This window comes from Schistocerca serialis, chromosome 10 (assembly GCF_023864345.2).
Source record: "Schistocerca serialis cubense isolate TAMUIC-IGC-003099 chromosome 10, iqSchSeri2.2, whole genome shotgun sequence".
NCBI lineage: Eukaryota > Metazoa > Arthropoda > Insecta > Orthoptera > Acrididae > Schistocerca > Schistocerca serialis.
The window spans coordinates 191933190-191946197 of NC_064647.1; the positions used below are offsets into that span (position 1 = coordinate 191933190).

Consider the following 13008-nt stretch of genomic DNA (forward strand, 5'->3'; position numbering starts at 1 on the left):
AAAATAAAAAAACTTTAGCTAGATGCTGTTCTGGTAGATCTGGTTGTTTATAGAATTCAGAAGATGTGACTTATGGAACATGAAGTGTGAATGAATGACCAGTTATTTTGTATATTAACTTGTCCATCACTATCTCAGCTTTTGCAACTACACTGATGGAAAAAAATCACAACACTAAAAAATAATTAATGTAGAGTAATGAACTTTCAGGAATATATTTGTTTAGGTAACATATGTAAGTGATTAAAAAAATCAAATGGCTCTGAGCACTATGGGACTTAACTACAGTGGTCATCAGTCCCCTAGAACTTAGAACTACTTAAACCTAACTAACCTAAGGACATCACACACATCCATGCCCGAGGCAGGATTCGAACCTGCGACCGTAGCAGTCGCGCGGTTCCGGACTGCGCGCCTAGAACCGCTAGACCACCGCGGCCGGCGTAAGTGATTAACATCGCACGATAACAGGTTAATGCAAGAGCGAGTTAAGCCATTGCAAACGTGAAATGCTGGTACATTAACAACCTGTGTGACTGCAAGAGCGCTGAATACAAGCATGCAAATGTGCATGAATTGTGTTGAACATGTGCCAGATCTAAGTTTCTAGGATGCAGTTATGTGCCTGTTGCACTAGGTTGGTCAATACAGGGATGGTTAATGCTGTTTGTGGAGGACACTGGAGTTGTTGTCCAATGATGTCCTATGTTATGTATGTGTGTTCAATCGGAGGCAGATACGGAGATCGAGCAGATCGCGGTAACACGTCGACACTGTGTAGAGCTTGTTGGGTTCGACAGAGGTATGTAGGCGAGTATTGTACTGTTGGGAAACACTCCCTGGAATGCTGTTCATGAATGGAAGCACAATAAGTCTAATTACCAGGCTGATGATAACCACAAGAGTGCTCCTGCTGTCATACGGAATGGAACCCCAGATTATAACTCCAGGTGTAGGTCGAGTGTGTCTAGCAAGCATACAGCTTGGTTGCAGGCCTTATTGGCAACAAGGCAAAACAAGCTTTCATAAGGAAACACAACAGGCTTGCACACTGCCCCCCAGCTTGATGCCACTAAAGTCACTAATGGCGGTGGTTTGGGGTCAGTGGAATGCACGCTACAGGGTGTCTGGCTGAGAAGTAACCAAACTGTACCAGTTTTTTGTGTCACTTTGGTGCCAACTGCTGCTCAAATTGCCGTGCAGATGCAGTAGGATGCACCAGAGCCATATGCTGAACACAATGGTCTTCTCTCTCAGTAGTGCCACACAGCCACCTGGAGCCTGGTCGTCTTGCCTCTGCACATTTTTGTGACCACCACTGCCAGAAAACACATACAGTGTCTACATTTCTGCCAAGTCTTTCTGCAATATCCCAGCACCTCGTGGCCCTATTACACGGCCTTGTTCAAACTCAGTGAGGTGCTGATAATGATGCCTTTGTCGCCATAAAGGCATTCGTGACTAACACCAGCTCACCACATCCAGTCTCAAAAGTAACTGCCACTCACAAGTGTTACAGCATTCATTTAAAGCAAACCTGATTTGCATCCTCTTAGTGGTGCTGCTAGACCCACCCTTATGTGACTGCTGCAAAATCAGAATAGACATCATCTTTCAGATGCATACACATGCCTATCAACTTTCGTTTATGTCACACAACTCCTCCTCAGTGTTGCGACTCTTTTTTTCCTTCCACGGGGAGGGGAGAGGGTTAGGTTGGGGGAAGGCTGAAAAGGAAGGGAGTGGGCAGTCATGGGAACAGAGGAGGTGAGGTGAGGGGAGGGTAGACAGAGATCCAATATTTAAACTAACGTTTGGTAATTCCTTTTCACATAATTGTCAGTGAATTTGTTAAATAGCTCTTAATGTGTAATTAGGATCAGGAAACAAATTGCATAGCTAATTTAGATGTTACTTTTTTCAAATTTTAGTGTGATTTATAAGCAATTTCTTTTTTCTTATTTTTATCTTATATCAATGTTTATCAGAAAACAGCAGAGAAAAACAACAGATATGTTTACTTCCCAATGGGAGAAAAGGCTATATTAGTGTCCGTCCATAAACAGATGTAACCTCCGGTATAAATGCCACGTAAAACGACACACAGTAGGATGGCTGATCACGGGTCAACCGTGTGTTAAAAGAGGCAGCCACACTGATGACTCGACAATCACTAGTTCCCAACAGAGACGGTCGAATATATTGCCGAAGGCTCCCGAGTTCTCACTCGAGTTCGATATAGCGAGAGAGCGGAGAATATTTGTTTAATGCCCCAGTCGGATGGAGAGGTCACAGATACAGGCCCAAACTGGGAAGGGTCGCTAACAGTGAGGCCTGCATCACCCGGTATACTGACTTCACTGCACTCGCTTACTCGACAGATCGTGCACAGTCTGCTCCTGAAGGGACCTGTACTCTATTTTAGATTGCGTACTGTTTGCTTGAGTAGTTTTAAAAACTTGGCATTTTTTCCTGTTTACTTGGAGTTTCTTGTTTCAGGATGAATATGCAAACATGCACAGGGGGATTACAGATTTTTTCCAGATTTCCCAGTTAAAAATACTGTCAAACAGGGTGATTTCGGACAATTTTGTCGTTATTTTGATTGTAACTTTCGTATATATTGTTAGATTAAATTGATTGTTATGGAAGTGGTACAGAATATGTGTAACGAATAAAATATCCCAGAATCAGAAAGTGTATGTGCAGGTATATTTATCTGAGGCATGGATTGGGGTAATTTCGGACACATGTGTTTTTTAAATCTCTGTCCGAAGTTACAGTATACAGAGGGCGAATTTGGACAGTTACTGCCTTTTTTTAAAAATTCTACATGCTTTTTATTTGATTATAGTGACATTTTACACATTTTAAGGTAGCCCTTTGTTACGAATAATGAATTTGATATATTACAGACAAGTTCTGCATGAGCTCATTTAATATTTTCGCTTAAGCGAACGGAAAGATCTTCTGACCGTCATTTGAGGAATAAATGCACCCATTCTTCTCCTGGCAAATTATTACGAAATTTCATCTCTTTTTGGCCAGATGTATCAAGGTAGCCTTTAACTAAATGTCTAATATCCAGTTTAGTGAAGGGAAATCCCCAATGTGCAGCCCTCAAGATACCTTGCTTCAACATTTCTTCTTCTTCTTTATTTAGCACTGGCTGTCCTCCCATTTTTTTCGGGTGTGCTTTCTGCACTTTACTTTGCAGAGTTGATTTAGGTATACCATACAAATCACACGCTTTTCTGTATGGTAATTTACCACTTTGAATATAACAAACAGCTTTATCTAAATGTTCCGGATCATAATTACACCGTACTGTAGCACCTCTCCTGTTCTGATACGTTCTTGGCACTGTCCGAAATCACCCCACACAGTACACAGTTTTACAAACACCGTTGTTATTTTATAACCTTGCACAAGAGACTCGACAAACTTGTTCAGAAATTGTCTCAATGCTGTTAGCTACTGAGCACGTCAAAAATTTAAAGTTACAATAACTTCCTGCTCAGCGCAACAATAGAAAGTTTCCACTTTATGATAATGCATGGATTTTTAACACTGAGACTGTTCGTCAATTAGTCACCTAGGGAAAAGATTGACGCAAAATAAAAGTTGTGGAAAGCAATAAATGTAATCTTGCGCTTAAAATAACTGGCGCACAGATGTTAAAACAAGTAACTCTTTGTTTCTATGCAGTGGCTAAGAGCAAATAAGCCATACTGTCCGAATTCGCCCCGGTGTCCGAAATCACCCTGCTTGACGGTATACTTTTTGCCAGGTGAAAGTACTTTTTTCCCCCATGTTAAGTGGCTATATACTTTACCTCAGAGCTGTAAAACTGATCAATGCTCTGAATCATAGAGGTTTCCTCATAGAACTTCCCACCGCTTTAGGAAATGAAACCCAGGAAAAAAACTTGTTTGGAAAGGTCTTTGATGTGTAGCAAAATGTACACTGCACGTGTAGCTTCTGATGCACTGAAATTAAGATTGTGACTTGCTTTTGTTTGCTATCATACATCATATGATGTGATCTTGCTAGTCAATTACAGTAAATGTTTGGAGCATAGGACATGTAATGTAGTTAGCCAAGAAACATAAATGTCGAGTAGCACAAACACACAAACAGGAAAAGTTAATGGTTTAATACAGTATAGGTACAAGAAAAGCTAAGCTTCCACATATAATATTGACTGTTAAATCCTATTAATAAATTAGTTAATTTGCAAAAACACAGTTTCTCAGTACACTTTGGCTACTATGTTCTGAATGGTATTCCACTTACCTTTCAATCTTCTTCCAAATCTTCACAGCTCTTCCACTTTCAACTTGATCAGTTTGCAGACACTTGTACAAAAGTACAACTGCCCATACAATCACCCATAATATTAAACATATGAAACTCTCCATGAGTTTTAATTCCAAATTATACACATATCATCACGACTCAGTTTAGACGTATAAGGAGAACTGAATACACAGTGAATTATCATCAGAAATTCAGCCTCAAAGCTTTAATGGATTAGATTTATGGAGATTCAGATGTCACTAATATCTTGGGCATAAAACTGTCACAAGCGGTTATGTGTTTGAAAGCAGACATACTGTTTATATTATCTTTGTTGACAAGGACTAAAGCCACTGTAACCAGACTTTGACCACTCATCACTTCTCAATTACTGAAAGTACAATTAAATATACAGCTATGAAACAATGCCTGTATTTAAACAATTTGCAGTAACATCTCATGAAATCCCAATAGACCCCCCCTTCCCCTAATGAACTGCGGATTTTATCTTGGTGGGGCACCTTGTGGGCCTCAACAATAAAGATAACTGTACCATAAGTATAGTCACAATGGAGGGGTATCTCTGGAGAGCCTAGAGTAACCCGTGAAGAGGGCAGCAGCCTTCTCGGTACTTCAGGAGCAGCAATCTGGATGATTGACTGACCTGTCCTTGTAAAATGAGCCAATATGGCATTGCTAGTACTGTTAATGGCTTAGTGAGGGGAAACTACAATTTTTCTTGAGGGCAAACAGCTCTACTGTATGGTTGCATGCTGACAGCATCCACTCAGTTAAAATATGCTGGAGGTGAAATAGTCCCCCATTCGGATCTCCGGGTGAGGACTACTCGAGAGGACGTCGTCATCAGGAGAAGCAAAACTGGCATTCTATGGATCAGAGTTTGGAATGTTAGACCCTTATGTGGGCAAGTAGGTTAGAAAACTTAAAGAGGGGAAATGGAGAGATTGAAGTTAGACGTAGTAGGAATTAGTGAGGTTTGGTGACAGGAGGAACATGACTCCTGCTCAGGTGAGTACAATGTTATAAATACAAAATGAATCAAGCGTAATGCAGGAGTAGGTCTAATTTGCGGTAAAACTTGACTTAAAGAAGGGATCAGTTAATAGGATGCATTCTGAGATATCACAGAATCACCAATTTAGTATTCAAAGGAAGCGTGGAGGGGGAGGGGGGACTTGCAGAGGAAGACCAAGAGATGAATTCAGCAAGCAGATTCAAAAGGATGTAGACTACAGTATTTATCTGGAGAGGCTCGCACGGGATAATGGAGGTTGGAGAGCTGCATCAAACCAGTCACCAGACTGAAGATGACGATGACAACAACATATCTGCTTCAATTTCAGTAAAGTAAAAGTGACGGGTGGCCAAAATCATGCTCGTTTCAACACACGTTGATGAAGACAATATAAACACCATTTCTGCTTCGGAACATTTATGATCTCCTCAAGCTATTTTACGTATAATATACTAATGTTCTCCAAAGCTGCATTCATCTGTTCAGAAACAGCTTCAGCCTTTGTGTATTTGTTCTCTTCTTACGTGCACATTAAGTTCTGATGAGATTTGTAAAATTTCCACTGAAGCTCGTGGAGATCTTGGTAAGTTTAATAGTACGTACGAGTGTGCTGTGAATATTATGACAACGATGATAAAGATGACATTTGGTTTGTGGGGTGCTCAACTGCATGGTTATTAGCATCCGTACAAATTCCCAATATTTACTCAGTCCAATCTCGTCACTTTCATGAATGAATGATGATGAAAGGATGACGACAACACAAACACCCCATCCCCTGGCTGGGAATCAAACCTGGGAGCTCGTGATCCAGAGACAGCAACGCTAGCCATTAGACCACGCTCCGCGGACGTCTGTCTATAGTAGTCTGTGCCACAGCGAGTGGATGTGCAAGTTCACAACTACAGGGCACAATTTTAAGATTTTATTTTTGCTCAGTATGTGAAAATAGATGGCACAGAACAAGAAGAAATATTTTTGACAACATAAAATAAAAATCTGCACTGAAATAGAAACTTCTACTCACAGCAAAGAGGTCAACAGAGAGGCAGTCCAGGGCAACGTTGTCGGGGTCCGTGAGCAGGCGGTACAGCGTCGACCCCCCCTGTGGGGGCAGGTCAGCCAGTTCGGCGCCACCCCCAAGCTCACGCCCCGCGTACGTCACGTACGTCTCTGCGCGGCCTAGGCCGACGACTGCAGCACCCATTACGCCCGCTGAGTCGAGGAAGACGTGAGCGTCCAGCAGGTCGGGCAGCGAGTTGTGCAGGTAGTCCTGCAGCAAGAGCAGCACTCGATAACGCCAACAACCCACCTCGTGACTGGCTTACTACTAATGCGACAGAACAAAAACTGGTCGCAATAAATACATCACGAGGAGCGACACTTACATCGTCACATTGGAGTGTAATGAAGAGTGACTCAATAACGTACATTAACATTCAGGAAGCCCAGTGCCCACATTTCACATGCTCCCTGATCTCAGAGGGGTGACGACACATGACCAACAGAGCTAGTAATGAGTATGCCGGACGACAGGTGGCACACCACGTTTCAGGCTACTGCTGAATTACAATTAAAGGTCCTAATAATCACAAAAGGATAGCAGCACACATCTCGCTACTCTGTAAGAGAACAATTAATCATGTAAGATTTACAGTGAGTTTGTTGTAGTGACTCCCAGATTTCAAACCGAGCTGACAGTTGTCAATAAATTGATGTTCCCTTATATAGTGTAACATTTCTTATAACTTATTGCTGCAGCAGAATGTATTCAAAACAGTAAAGGGAATAAACAATGGAAAAAGAACAACAACTGACCATGAAAATCATCATTTTATTACAGTTGATCTAGAATTCAACTATTACATAGTCACCTTCAGTACATAATAACAGGCGACATTAGATCGTATAGATTTCAGTCTAAATGAGTAAAAGGAATTTTGCAAATCTGCTTTAATACTAGATGCAGTCTTTTGAGGAATACAATATAGGTGTCACAATCCAGTTTCTATATTATTATTATTATTATTGTTATTATAAGTTAAATTGAAGCTGAAGCTAATGTTTGTCCAAATGGCAGGAGCTGTGGTTATTTACAATAAAAACTTTACCACAAACTGTTATTCCCCAAGATTTTTACAATTTTTGAAACTAAACAAGCTTGTAATACTTATCTTTTCTTATTTATTTATAGGTTTTTAGACATTTCTTATTACGTTTGTAGGTCTTTTCTCCAGTTCAAGCAGCAGTATTGTTCCCCTTATGTTCCTACATACAGTGAGCAAGTATTTGTGGGTACGTTATTAATGTTGCATTCTAGAAAGAGCAAATGTTCTGTCATATCAATTTCTTATGCCATGTGCCCTCCGAGGGTCTTACGAGCCAGTAGGCACTCTTTGAAACTCTCACAACTGGTTCTTTCTACTGTACAGCACTACTGCAGTGGGGCCAATATCAAGTAGTGCTCAGCAGATTATTAACTTAAGAAATGTATGTTTATAGAGAAATTAGAATGAATATTTTGTACAGAAAATAACCATTAACAGCTACAATCAACATACGGTATGGGTATTACTATGTGGGTCACTGAAAAAGTCATGGCAACTACACTGTGTTTCGAAAATGGTAATGAATTAAAAAATTCTGAAATATGCAAATGGAAGGGCAGTTCATACGTAAACATTACATGTAGGAAGATGGATGAACATCCATACCACCATAAAGATATACCACGAGAAAAAGAGACAAAGAAATTTACATTCAATCCTGGATTTTCGATTGTTTGACAAAAAAAAGTTTGTTGTTGCTAACGTGTTTTACTGCCAATTGCAACAGTACACAACAGTACATTAAATACTACCTGCATTCCATGGCATAAAGAGTCTCCCCAAGAATCCACAGTAACATCATTTGACGCTACATGGCAGTCCTTTCCAGGAGAACGAAGTGTGGAAAGACGCCACAGTGTGAGCTGAGCAGTCATTCAACATGAGTGTCACTTGACTTGAACAGTGCTCTTACATAAAGATTACACTTCACCGTAGAAGGAATGGGTGTCAATGCCATGAGGAGCCTGTGGATGCAGTAGGAAGAGCTGCTCTGCCATACTGAATAATTACTTGGTGGGTGAATGCATTCAGGCATGGCAGAGCTGCAATGGCTGACAATCACTGATCAGGGTGTCCTATCAGTGTGCATACGGACTGCACTTGTACCTAGATTTGCAAAGCTTGTAGAATGACAGAATATGGACGCTACATAAATTACAGTGTCATACTGGTATTGAGAAGACAACAATCTACAGGATTTTACAGAATCAACTACACATATGTAAAGTTGCTGCAAAGTGGTTCCTCATGCACCAAATGAAGTTGAAAAGCAGACAGCTTATGAGACTTGTCGTGTGCATCTAGCGTGTTACTGGGAGGAGGGAGACAGTATACTTTCGAGAATCATTGCCACAGATGAATTTTGTGCCAGGGCTCGTTAGCCAGAACTGAAGCACCATCTACAAAATGCCATCATCCAAGTTGACCACGCAGGCAGAAATTTCTTTGCAATCCCTCACGTGTCAAGTTAATGGTAATCATAGCCTATGACAGTAGAGGAGTGATTTTGTGCCATTTTGCACCACCACATGGACGAACTCTGAATGTGCAGTACTAGTATTACACTTTCCTGCAATGACACCTATGACGGGCTATTTGGGAGAAACGCCCCGATTCTTTACACGATGCATTAATTCTTCAGGACATTGGGAGCACCCATACAGCAATGTGTGTGAGGAATCTGCTTGCGCAATGGGGATGGGAAGTACTGGAGCATCCACCATATTTGCCAGACTTACAATATCACCTTGTGTTTATAAACTCATACCAAAACTGAAAGAGCCATACTGTACAGCATGCTATCAAACACTTTAATACATTGTCTCAGGTGTATATATGGATTAAAAAATATCCTGCATTTTTCTCGCATACCCCAGTTGAAAGTATGCTTCTTCCCGTGTGAAAATACATATTTTTCTGGTTGAAAATACACTTTCTCCATGTAAGTGACAATATAATTACACTCTGAACTGCAAAACTTATCAATTCTTTGAATGCTAAAGGTTTTATACAATGGCACGGAACTTCCTGGCACTTTAGGAAAGCTAAGGAAACTCAGCAAAAAATGCATTTTGGAAAGATCTTTGATACGCAGCAATGTGTATGCTGCATATTTTTGTATTCCAAAAGTAAAATTCAAATTCCATCAAACAGAGCACTTAAATCGAGATTGCCATGCACTTCTGGCAAGTCGCAGCTCACGTTACATTATCTCTCCAGCAAATTACAGCAGATATTCAAGGTATAGGACATGTAGTACGTCTGTGGACGTAGTAAGCTAATAACGATATCACTGTTAAATAGCGCAAACACACAACACGAAAGTTCATGTTTTACATTAACAAACATGTAGTATAGCTTCAGGAAAAGCTAAGCTTTCTCATAGAATACTGGTCTTTTTTAGCATGTGATGCCCCTCTAAGATATATCAAATGCAAATGTAATGGTAAAATTTGAAATAAGGGCATCTTCTGTGCCCAAAATTTTTCTAAGTGGTTGGTGCTCGAAGTGTTAAGATTTGAATGAGAGTCAAATGCTCAATGATTTAAGAAATTCATCACGGAGTCTCACACATAACATAATTCACCTTGCGTAAAAGAAATTTATTTTTAAAGTCATGCTTCTCGAACCACCATTCGCAATATTTTTCTGCAACCTGTTAGAAATTTTTACTTAGTTTGAGCAGTTGCCAGATCTTGTCAGAAGGCAGGATTACTGCGCATGCGCAGCTATGACAACGGAGGAAACCTGCACTTGGTGTTTGGTCTGGTCATACACTTTTCGTCACATTTCTGTTTGGAAATTAATATATATAGGGGTATCATGTGATCGTGTGCAGCAGTGTGGCACGTTGTTCGGAAGGGACATACGGAGTTGTAGTACATAGGGCGATTGGCACAATATTCATTCTAAAACTAGATTCCATAACTCAAAATACCCTAATATTTTGCTGTATGGTGGCTTCAACATGGACTTTATTATTATTATTATTATTCATACACTGTAAAACTGTTTAGTACCATTTCCAATCAAGTTTACGCACTGCAAAAAGCTAGTAATAAGGAATACAAATTTCTTACAAAAATAAAAAAAGTTGTTTGTATACATCAGAACTAAGAACAGTAAGCTTGTCACGACTTTTTCCAACCGCATAAAAATTAACAATGTTACTTGTAAAACCCAGAAACTGTATAATTGACAGTTTATGTTCTTCTCCAGGAGTAATTATAAACCTTTGTGGTAAGTTAACAATGATAAAACATGGTGTGCTCCCAGCCTATAATTTATTGAAGAATGGCATTCTGTAAACTTAAGCCATAAACAACACCAATTAAGAAGTAACGTCAAGCCTAGAGGAGGTGCCAGACAAGTGCTGAACTATGTCTTGTGATTGAAAAATACTGTTTTTCACAGATGACAGATATGTAAAATTCTGCTAAAGCTTTTCAGTGTAGTTTTTGAGAAGCCAATTCTCTTGCCCAAACATACCAGAAGATGAAACTGTGTAGTTTAAATTCAGCGAAGAGTTGAAACTAGATAATAGTTTGGAATGAAACACTTCAATTCCAAATAAATTGACTGCCTCAGCGGAAAAGATTAATAAAAACAAAATTTACTTAGTAAATTGACAAAAATAACTTCATTGTTCTTACAGGCGATTAATGCTCGATTGCCAATAACGTGGAAATAAAATGAAATCAGAAAACTGAAACTAATAACGTGTTTTAGGTTTCCATAATTATATTAATGTATTTTAATTCATTTGATAGCTCCCAGCCACAGAAATTAGTTTTGTTTTCATTTGATGTGAGAGCTGTAAACGAAAAGAGAAAAGCAAAATAACGAAATGTAAACACGGGACATGTGGAGGCCACTCATCGTATAAATCTTGATTGGTCTGTGCATGCAGGAAAGTGGTAGCTTGGGTGCACCAGAAAAATTTTTCCAGGTGGCATCTGGTTGCTTGCAGCTACTGCTTATACATTTAACAGCCACACTTGAAGGTCTAGGAGGAAGAGAAGGTGCTGCTCATACACAACTTCAGCTCTGTGCACGCGCATGAGCCTGCTAGCAACCACACAAACAAATGTAACTGGAACAGTTGTGATGCCACATTCATTGAAAGCAATTTGTTGTTACGAAGTATTGTGTAGTCTTCATCCCAAAGCCTTCAACACATTTTGAAGTCAGTGGACACTTGTGTGCACTGCGTTTTGTTGTCGTAAATGGCACATTTTCCTTGCAATTTAGGTTTTTACTGGTGTTTTTCTCTTGTTTATGTTTTATTGCTGCAGTATCATACTGCAGTAGTGGATAAAAGTAAAATTCTTTGTTGGTGGTAGTCATTAGCAGTCAAAAATTACAAAAACTTATAAACTAAAACACTGAAAAATTCACAGAATTCTAAAAAATTCCCGGGTTTTTCCCAGCTCTCTCCCGGATGAAAAAAATCTGAGGTTTTTCCAGGATTTCCCTGGGCGTATACACTCTGTTGCCACAGCAGCAACATGTGAGATCCGACAGTACGCTCATTATGAGATCATGGGTATTTGGCACCTTATACAGTGGCAGCAGTGTGTGATGCATCCGTTAGGAGAGTATTTCAAGAGACTCTAAGATGTCACAGGTTCGTGTTCCTGCTCTGTATTAATGTGTACTGTTGCAACTGACACTATAACATGTTTTTTTTTAAAAAAAAAAAAGTTTCATTTTTGTTCTTGTGCTATATCTTTATGGTGGTGTGTCTGTGTCTGTGTGTGTGTGTGTGTGTGTGTGTGTGTGTGTGTCCATTTCCCTACATGCAACATTTACATATGAACTAAACCTAAACCTTCCATTCACACCTTTCAATTTTTTTAAAATTTGTTACCATTTCTGAGACAAATAACATTTGCCATCACTTTTGCAATGACCATTGTATAAACAATAAACTGAGATATCAGAGAAGACAATTACACAGAAAACACAACCGCCGTAAGCTAAAACTATTGGCAGTTCTTATTCATTTCCAAAGAACATATATACTTCATTCACCGAAACAAGAGACGTACTGTAAACATGGCAAGGCACGTGACCACAGCGCTGCCTTCGAGGGGTGTACAAGGCAGGGGCGTCAGAAATTAAAGAATGAAAGTCATGTGTTTTGTAATTTGGCACCTGAACATGATAAAGTGATCCGAGAACTACCTTCCGACACCTTTTTTTACATTACATTAAAATTTATTGTCACTGAAAAAGAGAAATATTTAAGCTTTCAGGAAAAGTTGTTTTTTCGCATTACTCTATATTTATCACGCCATATCTCCTAAACTGTGAGTCGCACAGCAAAATAATTTTATAATTGCCTTCAGTACTATATGTTGATGACGTCTGCAAATTTTCTGCCCAATAGAGTCAGTAATAGTGAAGTAATAAATTAAAATCTCACGTCTGATGCACAACTTTTACCAAATCATCATCCGAAATATAGTAAGCGACAAACTTTTCCCCTTTAAATTTTTTTGTGGGGGTGTAAGCGAAAAAAGTTTCAGAAAGATTTGAATTTAATTTTGTAGTTTGTTCGAA

General features: G+C 39.5%; 1 protein-coding gene across 2 annotated transcripts in view; it reads right to left on the bottom strand.

Annotated features, from left to right (window-relative positions):
- LOC126424546 (uncharacterized) overlaps positions 1–13008 on the bottom strand; it is a 176078-nt gene that overhangs the window by 15760 nt on the left and 147310 nt on the right. For both annotated transcript variants that reach the window (XM_050087290.1, XM_050087289.1), the window contains exon 16: positions 6363–6608. In XM_050087290.1, coding sequence (XP_049943247.1) covers positions 6363–6608 — 246 coding nt within the window. The remainder of the gene's footprint in view (positions 1–6362; positions 6609–13008) is intronic.